We start from the raw sequence: 17738 nt of genomic DNA on the forward strand, positions 1-17738 counted from the left end.
TAAATCAGTACCTGAACAGCATGGTGGTTAGAAATGGCAAGCTTCTGAACCGATGCATTGTATTTAAAGTGAGTCATGTTAGTTTTAAAGTTGTTGATGGACGATTTGCTGCTATTAACCTCTCTAATGGGTTAATTTATCAGGAAAGTTAAATTAAACTGATGTAGTATTAGTATTAGTTTTTTTCTTTTTTTTGAACTGGAGTAAGTAGATAGCAAGTCCATGTTATGTTTATATCTCCTGTTAGTATGATGTTAACTTAGCCATTTTTTTTCAGTGTTTACTGTCTATATCAGCAAGCAGGTCATTTAGATTTTCAAAGAAAATATCTGCGCTACCACAGGGATGTCTGATAGACCTATAATGATTAGGTTCCATTTCACCCACTTGTAGTTAATAGCTGTTAGATTTATTATACCCTCTATATCAAAGTACTTATAGATATTACATTATAGTTACTACCTCCTGCAGCGAACTCCACCACTGTGTTTCTCTTTTCTGCTGAAGACAGAGAAAAAGATCATGGAGAGTGACTGACATACACTAATTAGCAAACTCAATAGTTTACCGATTACTGTATAAAGCTTCACACATTGCTCCACATCAGTACTGAAGATAAGCCCTGCTTTGTCTTTGGTGTTTCATTGATAATGTTTTGGACTACCTACTTTGTGTCATGACAACTTATTCTTCAACTTTTGATACTTGCAAATTTGATGGCTATTGTCATTTGAGGATGCTGTATGAAACTGTAGTGATTGCAGTTCTGCAAATGCAATTGCAGCCTGTTATGTGCAACAGCTAACACAGCTGACATGCACTTCTAATGTTGTGGTAATTGCAACAGGGACAAAGATATGGCCTAGAAAAATAGCCAAGATCTAATAAACACATCAAGAAACAAACTACCTTGCATTGTGTCAAAATGGTTTTAGGTGATGTGCCATTTAGGCATGACCTTCCAAATTGGTCATTGGTCATTTGTGAACAAAGAAGTTACTAGTATAAACTTGCATTTGTGTGTGTGTGTGTGTGTGTGTGTGTGTGTGTGTGTGTGTGTGTGTGTGTGTGTGTGTGTGTGTGTGTGGTGGGTGGGTGGGTGGGTGGGTGGGTTCATGCGTGTGCGTGGGTGTGTATATGTGTCTATTGCTGACAAAGGCCTTAATGGCCAAAAGCTATAATTGTGTGAATCTTTTTGTTGTGCCTATCGCGACTCAGCATCTCCGCTATGTGGTGAGTAGCAACTTTCCTTCTCTAATATTGTTACATTCCATCCTGGATTTTCCATTGTTTAGTTTATGTGTGTATGTTGTCTATTACTGATGAAGGCTTTGCTGGCCGAAAGTTCACTTTCTGCCAGTCTTTTTGTTGTGCCTATCTGCAACTCAACTTCTCAGCTATATGAAGAAGGTACTGCACACATAAACGATGTTATCCAATTTTCAGCATGCACAAATTCTCCCAAGCTGTTGGAACTATTGCATAATGCAAAAAATTGTGTAGAAAAAATAATTTTGTACAGGAAATTCAAACACATTTCCCTGTTTCATGTGATAAAAAAGTGAAATGTAAAACAAATAAACACAGAAATAATATGTATGTACAACAATACACTAATTCAAAGGTAAAAAGACAGGCATGATATATTGTGTATCAATTAGTGAAATAGTTCAGCATTTTATTGTACATTATACATTAAGTGAACATCTACTGTACAGAATTAAAGGTTGGTAAATAAGTGCCTGACTACAAATTTATACTTTTGTGCATGGTACTTGACAAATTTTATGAAGCCTAGCGTGTTTTATGTAATCTGTAAACTTGTCCAATTTTGAAAATTATTTTAGTCCCATGTGATTCGTTTCAAGCAACTTTAATTGTAAATGTAGCTTCTCAGGAATAAACAGCACACTGCAGCCACAGTGCAGTTCTGTCCAACACCTTTCACCAAAGATTGAACACATTATCAGCAGTTTATAGTCTATTATTAGATGAAATTGCATGCTGTACTGAAATATATGAAACTTCTTGATTTCTCAATCACTCACTATACTAGGATCTCTTTTTTTCACCCAAGAGTAATTTAACTGAGGTGCTGATAGTCTTTAGACATAAAAATAATAGGCTGACCAGTGCCATTTGCATTTTCATGGGAAAAAACTGAACTTACACTTTATAGTGATGCTCCCTCTGCTGTTTAATACAAGATCTTTGCCAGGCAAAAATTTTGCAAGGTAGGGCAGAGATCTGACACACTTCTTTAATTGTGTTAACTCCTTCTCACATGCCTCTGAATGTATAAATCTGACACCATTCATATATAACTGGTCCAAATGATATGAAATTCAAGCCACCTTAGGCAGAAACTGAGCATATAATTTATTTTATACTTGAATGACTGCAGTTCCTTGAGGGTCTTTTGGATTGTAATGTACTTTTTTGCAACTGCATGTTCTGCCATGTTTTCTAAATTTTCTGTACTCAATATTTACACACGTCAGACGGAATGTCTAACACTAAGATGTGCTGTTTTTCCACATACACAGGCAATTGTAAATATGTATGCACTAGGTATACTTCTGAAAAGAACTGATCTCTGGCTAAATTTGTTAACAGTTATTCCAAACAAAGAATAGCATATACGAGGTGGAATCCAAAATTTTCGGGACTGGTGCTGCCATCTGGAAAGTAGGAGTAGTAGATCTTTGCACCGATAGGTGGCGAGAGCTGCATATCTTATCAGTCAGTGTGCAGAGTCGCTTTCAGCTGGGAGGACGTGTTGCATGTCCACAGTGATTTCCATAATACTCTGTGTTTGGTGTGTGGCAATTTTATGATGGATCCGCGAACAGAACAGTGCGTGTGTATCAAATTCTGTGCGAAACTTGGGAAAAGTGCTACGGAGACCCTTGCAATGATTCAACAATGAGTGCATCAATTCCATCCTAAACCTGATGGACAAAAAACAGGAAACAATAGGAGTATTTATTGACTTGTCAAAAGCTTTTGACATGGTGGACCATAAAATTCCGCTATCAAAGCTTGAAAGATAATGGTATTCGAGGTCTGTCTAACAAGTGGATCAGTTCCTTCCTGACTAATCGTAAGCAGGCAGTGTTCATCAAGCACACAAATATTGAACTAAAAACTGTATCTAATCACTTATCTGACTATAAACAAATTAAATGTGGTGTACCCCAAGGATCAGTAATGGGCCCCCCTTCTGTTTCTTCTGTACATAAATGATCTAAGCTTAAATGTTGATGCACACAAAACAATCATATTTGCAGATGACACCACGATTCTACTAAAAGGAGATGACAATGAACAGTTACAGCAGACAGTAAACCAGTAAACGCGGTCACAAAACAACTTAGCAGCTGGGCACAAAGTAATCAGCTTGTAATAAACAGTAAGAAAACCATTGCTCTAAAATTCCACAAAGTTCCTAACAAGGACATGTTTATCCCATCAGTCTCTATCAATGATGAACCAGTTGGTAACAATACTGAAACCAAATTCTTAGAACTTTGGCTGCAGAGTAACATCAGATGGAATAAGCATATTGAATATCTAAATGCAGAACTGAGCAAAACATGTTACCTTCTTTGTTCATTAAAATCATGCTGTAGTGAGAAAACAGTATTGAATGCATATCATGCGTACTTTCATTCTCATCTTAGATATGGGGTCACCTTCTGGGGAAACTCTAAAACAGCTAATAGCACTTTTAAACAACAAAAAAGGGCCATTAGAATCTTGTTTGGGTGCAAGCCTAGAGACTCTTGTAAACCCCTGTTTAAGAAATCTGGTATTCTTCCATTACCTAAGAAATCTGGTATTCCTCCATTACCATGTGTATACATTATGGAAACCCTTTTGTTCTTTAAATTAAAAGTGATAGGTAAGGACTGGAGACTGCAAAAAAACTGTGATATTCATGATCACTTTACCAGACAAAACAGAAACTTATATATGACTCAAATCAGCACAGCACTGTGCCAAAAAGGTACTTTTCACGTGGGAGTTAAGCTTTATAACAAACTTCCTGAAAACATAAAAGCTATCACAGAAAATCTCTAAAGTCATATTTACAGCATCACTGCTTTTACTCCATTGAAGAATATTTAAATTTATGAAATGTGTTATATAAACACTTATGTGTAAAGTATATTATTGTAACCTCAAATATGTATGCCTTGAAATGACTTTCAGCCTGTATATTTATAACTTGACTTGTCCAATGTCTTATGCATAAGCTGCTATGTAGACAACAGGACCACCAAAAAAGTGTTTGGGGGACAGAGAATGACCCAGAGACAAAGCAAAAATTGTCCCAGTGGAAGAGAGCCCAGGCTCTCCAAGACCCAAAAAAGTGAGACAGGTGAAGAGCAAAGTGAAGAGCATGATCATAATTTTCTTTGCTACCAAGGGAATTGTGCACAAAGAATTTGTCCCACCCAACGAAACAATGAATTCCGCATACTACTGTGACGTTTTGCGAAGGATCCGTGAAAACGTGCAGCGACGACGGCCTGAACTTTGGTGTCAAGGGTACTGGCGACTGCATCATGACAATGCGCCCTATCACACGTCCTTGCTCACCAGGAACTTTTTGGCAAAAAACAACATGGCGGTTGTCCCCCACCCACCATACTTGCCAGATTTGACAACTTGTGACTTCGTGCCATTCCCAAAACTGAAACTCAAGTTGAAAGGCCATTGGTTCGAGAGGATTCAAGAAGCATCGCTAGCAGTGATAATCACCCTCAAAGAACAGGACTTCCAGAAAAAGTTTGACAGGTGTGTACGTGCGGATGGGAACTACTTCGAGGATAATAGAGACCATTAGTCCAAAGGTACAGTTTCCAACAGATGGCAGCACCAGTCCCGAAAATTTTGGATAGCATCTCGTATGTCTATATTTTACTGAGCAGTGACCAGGGACTTGAAGTTGCTGCAAAGGCCCACCAAACTGTTTGGCTTTTTTATGACAACCATCTGGAGTGGCCAGAAACTACAAACAATGTAGTAGAGATCACTCAAAGGCCTCTTAAAGATTCTAGTTCCTTTTTGGATTCTGTGCCTCAGTTGGTAAAAAGGAGAACCCTTATAGGACCACTTTGTTGTCTGTCTGTCAGTGTGATTGTTAACAACCCTTTTTCTCAGGAGTGGGTATTTGCTTCAAGTTGAAATTTATGTCACATTCTAAGGTCTTGGTCCCTTGCCCGTGTAAAAAACTGAAGTGCCTAAGTCAATGCAATCAAAAGATATGGCCATTAACGCAATGTATTTTGGTACTAGAAAACACACTCATCGAAACCTATAGGGCACTTTCTGTTTACCTAGAACCATGAAATTTGGTAAGGAGCACGGTTTCACAGTATAACAAAAAGAAAATTCTGGTAGATTGTGAGTTTGTAGTTATATCGCATGAAACCTCTTTTCCTCAGGAATAGATTGACATACGTAAGCTTCTAACTCACTGCAGTCAAAACATATGGCCATTTATGTCACATATTTTGATACTAGAAAACTCACTCATCAAAGCTATATGTGCTTCCCATTGACCTGGAATTATGAAATTTGGCAAGAAGCAAGGTTTAACAGTAAAAGTAAAAGGGAACAATCTGACTATTGTGAATTTGTAATTATAGCACATGAAAAAAAAAATTGTTATTGGTTATCAATTGTTTGTCTGTCGATCCGTCTGTTATGACCATTTTGCTCAGGAACGGATATACAAATGAAGTTGAAATTTATGCCACATACTAAGGGCTACAGTTCCTTGGCTTGTAACAAATGTAAGCTTCTAAGTCAATTCAATCAAAAGATACTGCCATTTATATCAATACTTGGAAACTCATGAAAAAACATTCAACAGCCTAGACCACATAAAATATTTCTTTATTTAAGACAATTGGTTCTGACAGACTTTGCTGTCATCTTCAGGTCATAAAAATCTTTTTGTTGTAAAATGTGTTCATTTTGTGTTGGACTCTACGCCAAGATGTCAAGTGGATGTTTACATGAGATGGGCACATTCTAAAGAAAGTGACAACAAAGTCTGCTGAAACCGGTTGTCTTAAATAAAGAAATATTTTATGCGATCTAGGCCGTAGACTATCTTTTAGCAAGTGAAACAGATCACACCTTCAGTAATCCCTCTGCAGGCACTTAAATGTGATTTGCAGAATATCCATGTAGATGTAGAATCTCAAAATGAGAAAGGTCAATCACTCATCAAAATCTGTAGGATACTTCCCAATGGCCTAGAATCTTGAAATTTGGCAATAAGGGAGGTTTCACATACAAGTAAAAGAAAAAAATACCATAAACTGTTAACTTGTAATTATATCACACACACACACACACACACACAAAGTCATCTGTTATCTGACTTAAAACTTATAAGGAAAATGCATCAAGACTGAATATTTTAGAAGCTACCAATCAGTTCACTATTAAAAATTATACTTTTATAAGTACATTTGACATGCAACTTGTTCTGTCAGCTAGCCTCTCAGTGTATTTCCTTTTTGGCCTTAATTAACCACTTGCCACTCCATCCTGTCAAGTGGCAGTGAACCAATGTCGTCATGACAAGTTAAGGTCCTCTGTCAAGCTGGAGCTTCAACTCAATGGTACTGGCCAACAGTATGATAATTAACTTTCTTTTTGGAATTTCGGTTATTACTATGGACCCCATCTCTATACTGTGAAGCAATGCAGTATTTCACAGTGAAGTCATGTGCTCCCCATTATTCACACTATACCAGATATTCTTTGTTCTGGCAGGCATAACATATTTCGCTTAATGAGGGCAACAATACTTACTATGTCTGTTACAGCAAGTACAGCAAGATTTATGAGACTTACAACTATGGGCATTATTTGCAAAAATGCTGTGTTGAAGTGGTCTTTCTCTGCTTTCAAATATGCCATCAGAGCCAATGTTACATTACATATTCATTTTCTGGAGCTTTTAAAGGTATTACAGAGGTACGTCTGCTAGCTACTTTTCTATTTACTTTACTCTGCAATATCACTTTACTGTAATGCAACAGTGAGTTGGAGGAAAATGATGACAAAATACTGTCAACCAATGAATGCTGATCACAACACTGATTAGCAAAAATGTTTGCTAGTTTCACTTTGTCATCAGAGGCTTTTTGTGTTTACAATGTTACTTCAAATGCTTGAATAATTTCCAGTACTTCAGTAACCGCAAGCTCTGACATTATGAAAGCCTTAACTCTGGTTTCATTGCATTCTTATTAAAGAAGTTGCAGAGTTGCGATCCACATAACATTCCATAAATCACTTTCTTTGTAATAATGATGAAACTCAAGCCTACATGTCACTACAATCAAGCTCTCTAGAACTTTCTAATGGTATATTCATACTTGTAAATAATGGCATTGTTGCACTGTAACATAAGAAATTTGATTATTACTTGGTAAGAGTGCGCACCTGGAAAAGCAGTTTTGCTGCGTCCAAGAAGTGGTTTGCCTTGCGATAGAGTTCTACAGCTTCGAGTAGTTTATTCTTAGCCAGCAAATGGCTAGCGTATTTGGAAAGTAAATCATTTATTTCTGGGAGTTTATACTGTTTGGCTAATTCAACTGCTTGGTCCCACTGATTTAAGCCAACACATGCATCAACTGCTGGTTTTATTTGACCATACTGCAACAAACAAAAACAACATTTAATGAGTAGGTAAACAACCATCATATAATATTTTGAATGAACTAATAGTAAATTTTGCTACCTTAGTGTATGCCATGACAGCTTGTGCACACATCCCTACTGATGCAAACATTTCACCAATAACAGGCAGGAGTGAATGTTTGTCAGGGAGATTTGCAACACATGATTCTAGAGCAGCATAATCTTCTAGCATGTAATAACAGTGGACCAAACGTTCTTGATTGCGACCTTTTTCATAGTATTCCCTGGCACCTTCCCTTCAAATTGTATCAGACCAATCGTTAAAATAAATAAAAAAGTAATACAACGATCTGAAACAGCAAACGTATATTATCATTTTGTTTAGTGTGTAATAACATACCAATTCTGTCTATCTGCAAAGTAGTTGCCAATTGAATTCCATGCCTGTTCCATCTGAACATCCGAGCCACCAGCACCCATTTTCATTAGCTGCACTACTCTAAACCAGTCACCAAGTTTCTCACGAAGGGATATCGCTAGGTCTCTAAAATAAATTATACAAAATTACTTTACAGACAGAAATATATTGTTACATGTACCAGCAGGAAATTCTAAAAATTCTAAATATGTGTACAGTTAAATATTACTACAGAATTTATTTATAAAAAAATTCTATCAGCTCTAACTTATGGATCAATTGCAGGACTTCTATGACAGAATAATCAAATCATTGCAGATTATACATATACTCTCGTGTATTTATGTTAAAAGACTGATTCTATTCCAACATAGAATCTCTTGACACTATCATTTACTTCATGCATCGACTAAGCCATCCTACATTGAAATGATTATGAGCCTATCCTAATCTACCTCGTAAACATAACTAACTTTGTTGTAAAATTGCTGTTCCTTATTTATGTGTGAATGTAATTTATATTGAGTGAGTTTACAGAAATTTATATGGCAACAATGTGACTTCCTTATACCATTTCAGGAGGATTCCACACTGCCAAAAATATTATATTGTAACCCTCTGCTGAGTCAGTAGATAAAGATCAGGAATGGCAACCACTTATCTATAGCTGATTGATCACGGTAGATAAACATGTATCAGCACAGAGGTTTAACTAGCTTCACATACACACACCCTTCTGCACACGTTAGTGATCACATGCCACATGTGCACGACTTCCACCTCCCCCCCCCCCCCCCCCAATGTACCGCACGAGTGTGTGCCCCCCCCTCCCCCCCCCCCCCCACACACACACATTGAGAGAGAGAGGGAGAGAGAGAGAGAGAGAGAGAGAGAGAGAGAGAGAGAGAGAGAGAGTAGCCACTCATGACCGATTAATCATATGTGCATGTGTACGGTTTCCTCATTTGTGGTGATATTTGCAATCTGTCCACGTGATTACCTTCTCTATAAATATTCATTAATAATCAGGGTGTTGTTTCCTCTTTGTTTGTATATTATCATTTGTGACTTTCTCTTCATCTAATCCCTCACCTGCCAAACTCCACAGAGATACTACTGTATCATATTTCCTTAAATTCCCAAAGGAAATTTAGATTCAGAAGTGTTCACTACAGCTCATTCCTTTAATACATAAAATATTCCAGATATCCATATAATTACATAATACATACTATATAAACAAATAAATTTATCAGTCAGGAACATAAGTTGGTAAAAAGGAAAAACAGATAAAACCATTACTTGTTTTGGTGACTATTTAAAAGCTGTAGCCATTGTTACATAGCTTTTAGCACAAACATGTACTGCTTTAATTTAAGTTTTCTACAAATTTCAAACTGCTAGCACATGATTTTTTTTTTTTTTGAGAACAGATAAAAAAAGTGTATTTAATGAGTGAGAACTATTCAAAGATTATAATACCTACGATCCACTTCAAGATAATACTTCTCAGCATCATTAAAATTCTGGAAATATGCTGCGACTTCAGCTTTCTTTAACGTATCATTTTGTATATTCTGCAGTCTTTTAACAAACTGAATTCCAGGATAATCACTGCATCGAACAAATGCAGCTTCTGCGGTGGACAAGTCAAGCTGCTGGACAGCAGCCTCTGCCAGAAGACGCCTGAAAGTAAAATCATATTTCAGTGTAGTATACAAATAACAGTAATAATAAAAACCAGAAAATAAATAAAAACACATCTGCTTCCTACTACATACACCCTCCTCACTATAAAACAAGCACAGATGAGTGATGTAAATGGTATGCAATTATGCAATGTTTCCTTTGTCACAAGAGAAATGGAAAGTGCATGAATGAAGAGAGAGGGGGAGGGGGAGAGGGGGGGGAGAGAGAGAGAGAGAGAGAGAGAGAGAGTGTGGGGGGGGGGGGAGGGGGGGCTAGCTCTCTTACACCTTATACAAGTCTTCGCTTGTAAATTTGAGAAAGAGCATTCACTATAATCAGTTGAAACACTGCAGAACTCCCAAAGCCCTACTACTCTCTCACTTATTTCCCACATCCCACATTTTCTAGCAGTTCTGCTTTTCTTTCCTTCCCCTTCCATATCATTTAGTCTCTTAACACTAACAGATTTTCACCCTCACCCATAGATTTGATCACTCATTTGTCTTGCATTTTCTCTTTAATTCACAGTCATTGGCTTGTGATGTGTCGTGTAAATCCACAAAACAGGAGTTGGCACTGACATCTTTTCAGTTGTTAAAACCAATTCAACTGCAGCACTGATGTGGCTCTCATTAAAAGTCATTTGTTGTATTCTTTTATTCTCTCTTTGTTTTGCATCACTAAATATGTATTAAGTCTCAGTTCAGTGTATCTCCACCTGTCTTCAGATATTTCAGTATCCACGGAACATTTGAAATTCTAATATTCTGCACTGAAGTTAATCAAATATTACATTTCTTCTTCCTCCAGATCACTCTCGTCTATAATATGTCATGTAAATATACACGTGTGTCTCTCACAGCATTCACCTTTGAAAAATAAAGTGATGTTCATAAAGTGGTCCACAATATGCTAATGTTTTCCAGAAAGAGAAATGCGATGTTCTTTCCAGAAGTAACATCTTTAGCTGCACAAGATACTGAATAAAATTTTCATTTTATCCCAATACATGTACATGCTGCAACTTAGTAATGGCAGCCTCAAACAGAATACTGGTAGCTTCTATGCAAACTATCTCTTGTGAGTTCATCTACAAGTCAGTGTTCGTCCTCCTGTAAAACTTTTCTGAGTAATCACTAGCTATATAATTCAATAGTTCCACAATATTATGTGATCAGTGCTTCCAGAGATACTTTTTAATTTATTTATTCATCCATAGATAGTCTCACAATGATACATGATTTGTCAACATAATGCAATCAAAGACACATATGCATAGAATATACAGATATGTGTTTTTATGTCTACAGTTTTATGTGTGAGGAGGTAGGTGGCCTTTAGTCTGTTGGTGGAGTTCTGACAAAATGTATTCACTCATGACAGCAGTCCTTGCAGTGCGGAAGAATGGTATGAAGATTAGTGTGTAAAGTGTCATTGACTACAAGCTCACTAGAGATGGGATACTAATGATGTACAGGGATGAGGAAAGAAATTGGCCATGTCTTTTCAAAGGAGCCATCCCTTCATTTGCTTCAAGTAATTTGGAGAAAAACATGGAAAGTCTAACTCCTGACAGCCAGAAGAGTATTTGAATGTCAATCCTACTGAAAGTGATTCCAGTGTCTTAGCCATTTCACACCCTCATTCAGTACAAATCTCATTGGAACGAAGGCAGATGTAAAACTGAGATTCATTGGACAAATAACAATAAAGTGTATTTCTTCCTATGAATAAGATCACTCATAAAGACAGATTACTGAATACTGTTCAGCAATATGGAACGTGTCCTAGGCTGATAGGATAGGTTGAGTTGGTGGAAGGATTGAGAGACTTTGGGGATGAGATGTGTGGTTCTTCAAAGATTTGTTTAGTCGGCATGATAGTGTCAGGGAAATGCTGCACAACGTCCTTGGTAGAAGTTATACTAATTTTGTCAAGGTTTAATCTTCAAATTCCAAGAGAATACACATGAAGATAAATGTCAGGTAACATCTTTAGCAAAGAGAATGAACCAGATAGTATCTGATTACAATATTATTGGTGAACATCTTGAGCATGTCATGTTATATAAATATTCAGGGGTAATACAAGAAGTGATATGATCACATATAATTAGTAAATCACTATCATGATTCTAGTGTGACCATTTCTGAAGTATTGTCCCAGTGTTTGGGAGTCCTTACCAAGTAGGCATGACAACAGATATTGAACTAATTCAGAAGGAAGGAAGCTTAGAGTTTAATATCCTGTTGACAATGAATTCAGAGATGGATTACCAGGATCATATCAGGTCAATATAACACATACAAAAGTCTAACAGAAGTACTTGGGGAACTTAAATGAGAATCCCTGGCAGAAAGGCAACATACTTCTTGTGAAACTTTGTGGGTGAATTTAGGGAACATGTATTTGGAAAAGAATGTAGACTATTCTGCTGCCATTATCATATATCTAATGTAGGAATAATGAGACAATATTATGAAAAGGAAAGTTGCTACTCACCATATAGCAGAGATGCTGAGTTGCAGATAGGCACAACAAAAAGAATGCCACAAATAAAGCTTTCGGCCATTAAGGCCTTCATCAACAATAGACGTAGACACACACACACACACACACACACACACACACACACACACACACACACACACACACAAAAAAACTCATGTGTGAGTTGCGTGCGTGCTTTTTGTGTGTGTGTTTGTGTATGTGTACATTTATTGTTGACGATGGCCTTAACAGCCGAAAGCTTTATTTGTGACAGTCTTCTTGTTGCACCTATCTGCGACTTAAAAGCTCTGCTTTACGATGAGTAGCAACTTTCTTTTTCATAATATTATTACATTACATCCAGGAATAATGAGAATTATGTAAGAGAGAGAGCAGGGCATGTACAGAGGCTTATGGACAGTCCTTTTTCCCTTGCTCAAAACATAAATGAAATATGGAAGAAAACTGATAATAATTGGTATGATGTACCCTCCTGGGGAGTATTTATGTACATGTAGGTGGTTGGCCTTGGCCTTAATGAAGGAACCATACCAGCATTTACCTGAAATTGTTCAGAAAAACCACAGAAAGCCTAAATCAGGATGACCAAACAGAGCACCATCCTCTCAAATATGAGGTCAGTGAGACTTCCTGGCAGATTAAAAGTGTGTGCTAGACCAAGACTTGAACTCAGGACCTTTGCTCTTCCAGGCAAGTGCTTTACAAGCTGAGCTACCCAAGCATGACTCATGATCCATCCTCACAGCTCTACTTCCACCTGTACCTTGTATCCCACTATCCAAACTTCACAGAAGTTCTCCTGAGAAACTAGTGGCATTAGCACTCCAGAAGAAAGGATATTGTGCAGACATGACTTAGCTACATCCTTGGGGATATTTTCAGAATGAAATTTTCATTCTGCAGTGGAGTGTGCACTGATATGAAACTTCTGGTAGATTAAAACTCAATAAGACTCAAACTCAAGACCTTTGCCTTTTGCACCAAGTGCTCGACAAACTGCGCTACCCAAGCTACTATGCCCAAAGCACATCTCCATATTCTCCCTTCAGTCCGTCTGAAAAACTGAATCAGTGACGAGAATGAGGAGTGAGATGTTGCGCTCAGGAGGATGATGAAAGAATGCAATCATGCGCTATAGATCTTGGCCCATGACTTTATTGTAAACACAATTCACTGTGATTATGTACAGGGTGTTCCAAAAAAAAAAAGTGCCAGGATTTTGAATAAGTGCTACAGAAAAAAAGCTGTTCAAGCTAATTAAAGGATTTAATGTCAAATTGAAGAGTAAAAATCTTAAGTTTTGATGTGAGCTCCATTTGTCACTCTGCAGACATAAAAACGATACTCGATTTCATGCCATGTAGCATCTCTGGTGTTACATTCATGAAGGCTGTCAAAATTTGCTCCTGCAGATGCCTCAAATATCGAATTTCTTCAGCTTAGACAATGTTTTTGACATAGCTCCAGAAAAAGAAGAACAAAGCATTACAATCACGACTTCTGGGAGGCCAGGGAATAATCACATCCCTGCTGTTTCTTTAAATAAATATATTTTACTGACCTTTTCACCTCCTTGGGCAATTTATTACACAACTTTATTCTCTGATAAAAAATGCTGTTCTGAGTTTTTTTTAATTTGTTTTTCCTTGGTAAATGTTAAGTCCAAACTAGCTCTTGTTCCATGATTATGTACGCAAATATTAGCGAAAAACTTATTAATATATTTCCTGACATGCACAACAGATTGGTAGATGTATTCACTTGGTGCAGTAAGGATAGCCAGTTATTAAATAGTTCTTTACAATAAGTCTAAATACTACTTTTAGTACACTTTCAGAAGTGTAATTATAACCAGATTTGTCCAATGTCTTATGCAAAAGATGCTTTTGTAGACATTAGGAGCAATAAATACAATACAATACAATCCAAGACCCTTTTCTGCAGTTTGAAAATAGTTTCTATGTTTTGTGCCTCTGATATCCATGAAAGAACCCCATAGCTACGAATTGAGTGTACATAGGAATAGCGTTGTCATCACAAGACATTGGCTGGTACACAACACTTTCTTTTATTTTCCCTCTTTATGCTGAAGTGTATGCTGTTTGTTTTCTTTATGTTCTAAGTTAATTTATTACATACTTCCAAATTGTAACCATCCTTAAGGGTTTTATTTGCCTTCTCTATTAGGAGTTCTGGTGTTTCATAAATGACTTCCATGTTGCTGTCATCAGCAAAAAGAACTTTTTCCTCATGTCTTATACTGGGTGGAAAGTCACTGATATATATCAAGAACAGAAGTGAGCCCAATAAAACTGAGATTCACCTATATCTATGTGTTTCTTGTATGACAATAGTTTTACTAACGATATATCATTATTAGATATGTGTACTACCTTATGCACTGTATTTTCCAGATAAGACTGGAACCGTTTGTTTTCTATTCCTCTTACACCTAGTTCTTCTAGTTTGTTTAGTAGTATTATATGGTCAACAGACTGTCGTCCTCTTATAGAGCTCCAAGTTTCTTTTTTTTTTGTTTTTGAGCTCTGTAATGGCTGACATTGCACTTTTTTCCGTTTCAGAAACCAAACTGTGCTTCACTGAAAAGGTTTTAATTGAATAGATGAGTTGAAAAAGGTACACATTCCACAAATTAAACTGAGATAGCCATTTTCTTCTTTGGACGTATTGACATCCAGTGAGAATAAAAAAAACATCTTCCTCTACTTCAAATGCGCTTGCCAACAATAGTTAGATACGAGTGAGTTGAAGAAGGGACATATTCCTGGAATATGTTCCTTCTTCAACTCAAAGCCGCACTAGTGTCGGCGACACCCACCACAGCACTAGTGCTCGCTGCTCAGTCATGTGTTTGGCGTGTAATGTAGCAGATGAGCGAGCTGTTTAAGGTTATGTTGGTTACAGTGAAAAGTGATAAGATCAGTGCCAAAATTAGTTTAGTGAAGTTTATTAGTTTTTGGTTTACTTTAACCAAGTAACAATGTCAGCAACAGATAGTGACAGCAGTGAACCAAGACGTAAAAAGGGAAGACATTACAAAGAAAAACATGTATGGGAGATGGAAAAGTTAGCAAGGCATCAAGGTGAGGAGTTTGTAACTTCAGAAGGCGTTCATGTTCCAGCCAAAACAACCAGCCCTGACTGTAAGTGTAGGAAGAAATGCATGGATAGTTGCTGTATTGAGGAAAAGGAGAACATTATTAAAACCCTATATAGTGGCAGACCTAAGGACGAGCAGGGCACATTGTTAATGAGCCTAATGGAGAGGTATGAGGTTGCAAGGCACAGGCCATCAAATGAAAACTCCAAACCACATGAGTCCTCTTTCAAGTACTTTGCCATGAAAGAGACAAGCAGAGTTGAAGCACGTCGTAATGCTTACATAAACCTACGTTCGGTGTCACACAAAGTTGTCATTAGGTTGACACATATTTTGGCCTCTGGGAAATCCCCTATTGACATGAGAGGTAAACAAGAAAACCGTTCTAATACTGTTCCAGCCTCACATCTAATTAAAGTACATGAACATATTGATTCATTTCCAAAATTTGTTGCTCACTATACGTCTACACCAGTCACATATCTCAATGCTCAACTTAATGTGGCAAAAATGCATGAACTTTTCATATACAAATTTCCTGACATGAAGAATGTAATTAAGTATGAGTTTTACTTGGACTATTTCAAGAAAAACTTAAGTTACCGATTGGCAGACCTCAGGTCGATGTCTGCAGTACTTGTGAAGACCTGAAGATCAAAATTAAGTCAAACATGCTTAATGACAATGCAAAACATGTAGCATCTGCTGAATTAATGGTGCATAACAGACATGCCAAGCATTTTTATAACAAGATGCAAGAAATAAAAGAACTATCAAAATCCAGGCCTGATGTCATGGGAATTGCTTTCGATTATATGCAAAACCTGCCACTACCACTGCTGCCTGTACAAGAAGTATTTTACCTTAGAAAACTATGGTTCTATGTCTTCAATGTTTATGACATAAAAAAATGACAAGGCCTATTTTTATACCTACCCAGAAGGTGAGGGAAACAACGGGCCAAATGATGTATGTTCAATGGTTTCGGATTTTATCACAGTTCACATTCCTGAAGAAGTGCAGTACCTCCATGTATTTAGCAATGCATGTGGAGGCCAAAACAGAAATCATGCTCTGTGCAGACTTTTGTGCTCCTTGACCATGAACAGTAGATTCAAGGTTATACATCAGTATTACCCCATTAGAGGGCATAGCTTTATGCCATGTGATCGTATGTTTGGCACAGCGAAGCGTGAAGTCCGGCGACATGATCATGTCTACTCACCTGAACAGTACAGCTCCATGATTGGTAGTGCAAAGAATACACAGCCTACTTTTGAAGTGACTACTATGCAATGTGATTTATTTTTGGAATTCAAGAACTAGTGGCCACAGTACTTTGTGAAACAGCTTAGAAGTGTAGAAAGCAAAGCAGTTTCTTTCAAAATAAGCACATACAGACCCTTCGTCTTCAAAAGTGATGCAAAAGGGTTTGTTGAAACATCCGACTATACCGACAAGCCCGTAAAACAGACCTTCAAGCTGAAGAAAACAAACACTGTTGAAATTCCTGACACCAAGGCATATCCAATGGGACAGGTTCTCATACAGAAAGAGAAACTGCAGGATCTCCAGAAAGTTGAACACTACATCCCAGATGAGCATTGACCTTTTTTTGATGAAAGACTGTCTTGGCCAACCAGAGTTACAAGAGACGTTAATGAAGAAGAAGAAGATGATGATGATTAACTGATCCACCTACAAGGTAAGAGTAATAAAAACATATTTTAAAGTAACATTTATGGGCTATGTATCGCACACAAATAAATAAAACTAAAAATAATAATGATAGTAAAAATAAAAAAGAACATTTTTTTATAATGCTTTTCAAACAATGCTTTTTTCAACTGCTGATTGACTAGAATAAGAAGACTGATGACTGTCTACTATGAAAAGTCCAACAATGAAAAATGTTTACCCGAAAAACATTATTTTTTTGTAAATATATGTCGCCAACAGTTTTGTAATATATTTTTTTGCCTTTTTACAAAGATTGAATACTTTTACTTACTTATTTCTGAAACCTTTTTAGCATAATCCACAAATTCGGATAAAGTTTGTGCATTTAAAAACTTTGAGCTGAAAAAGGTACATATTCCTGAACATATTTACACAGTTACATGGTATATAACAAATATTTATACATAGGTACCATGTGCAATGTGTTTGCTACACTTAATTGTACACATTCACAATAGTAAATTTTTCTGTATAACAACCAGTTTTCTCACAAAACAGTTCTTTTTTTATTTGCCGAAAGTTTATGTTTTTGGAATGTGTACCTTTTTCAACCCACCCATTCAATTATTCATGTAACTGTCTTTCAGG

General features: G+C 37.0%; 1 protein-coding gene across 2 annotated transcripts in view; it reads right to left on the reverse strand.

Moving 5' to 3' along the window:
* LOC126260758 (WD repeat-containing protein 35) overlaps window positions 1–17738 on the reverse strand; it is a 208913-nt gene that overhangs the window by 63623 nt on the left and 127552 nt on the right. For both annotated transcript variants that reach the window (XM_049958106.1, XM_049958100.1), the window contains exons 15-18: window positions 9572–9775; window positions 8072–8215; window positions 7772–7967; window positions 7474–7686 (exon numbers count right to left, since the gene is read on the reverse strand). In XM_049958106.1, the coding sequence (XP_049814063.1) occupies window positions 7474–7686; window positions 7772–7967; window positions 8072–8215; window positions 9572–9775 (757 nt within the window). The remainder of the gene's footprint in view (window positions 1–7473; window positions 7687–7771; window positions 7968–8071; window positions 8216–9571; window positions 9776–17738) is intronic.

The sequence above is a fragment of the Schistocerca nitens genome, chromosome 1 (assembly GCF_023898315.1).
Source record: "Schistocerca nitens isolate TAMUIC-IGC-003100 chromosome 1, iqSchNite1.1, whole genome shotgun sequence".
Taxonomy (NCBI): Eukaryota; Metazoa; Arthropoda; class Insecta; order Orthoptera; family Acrididae; genus Schistocerca; species Schistocerca nitens.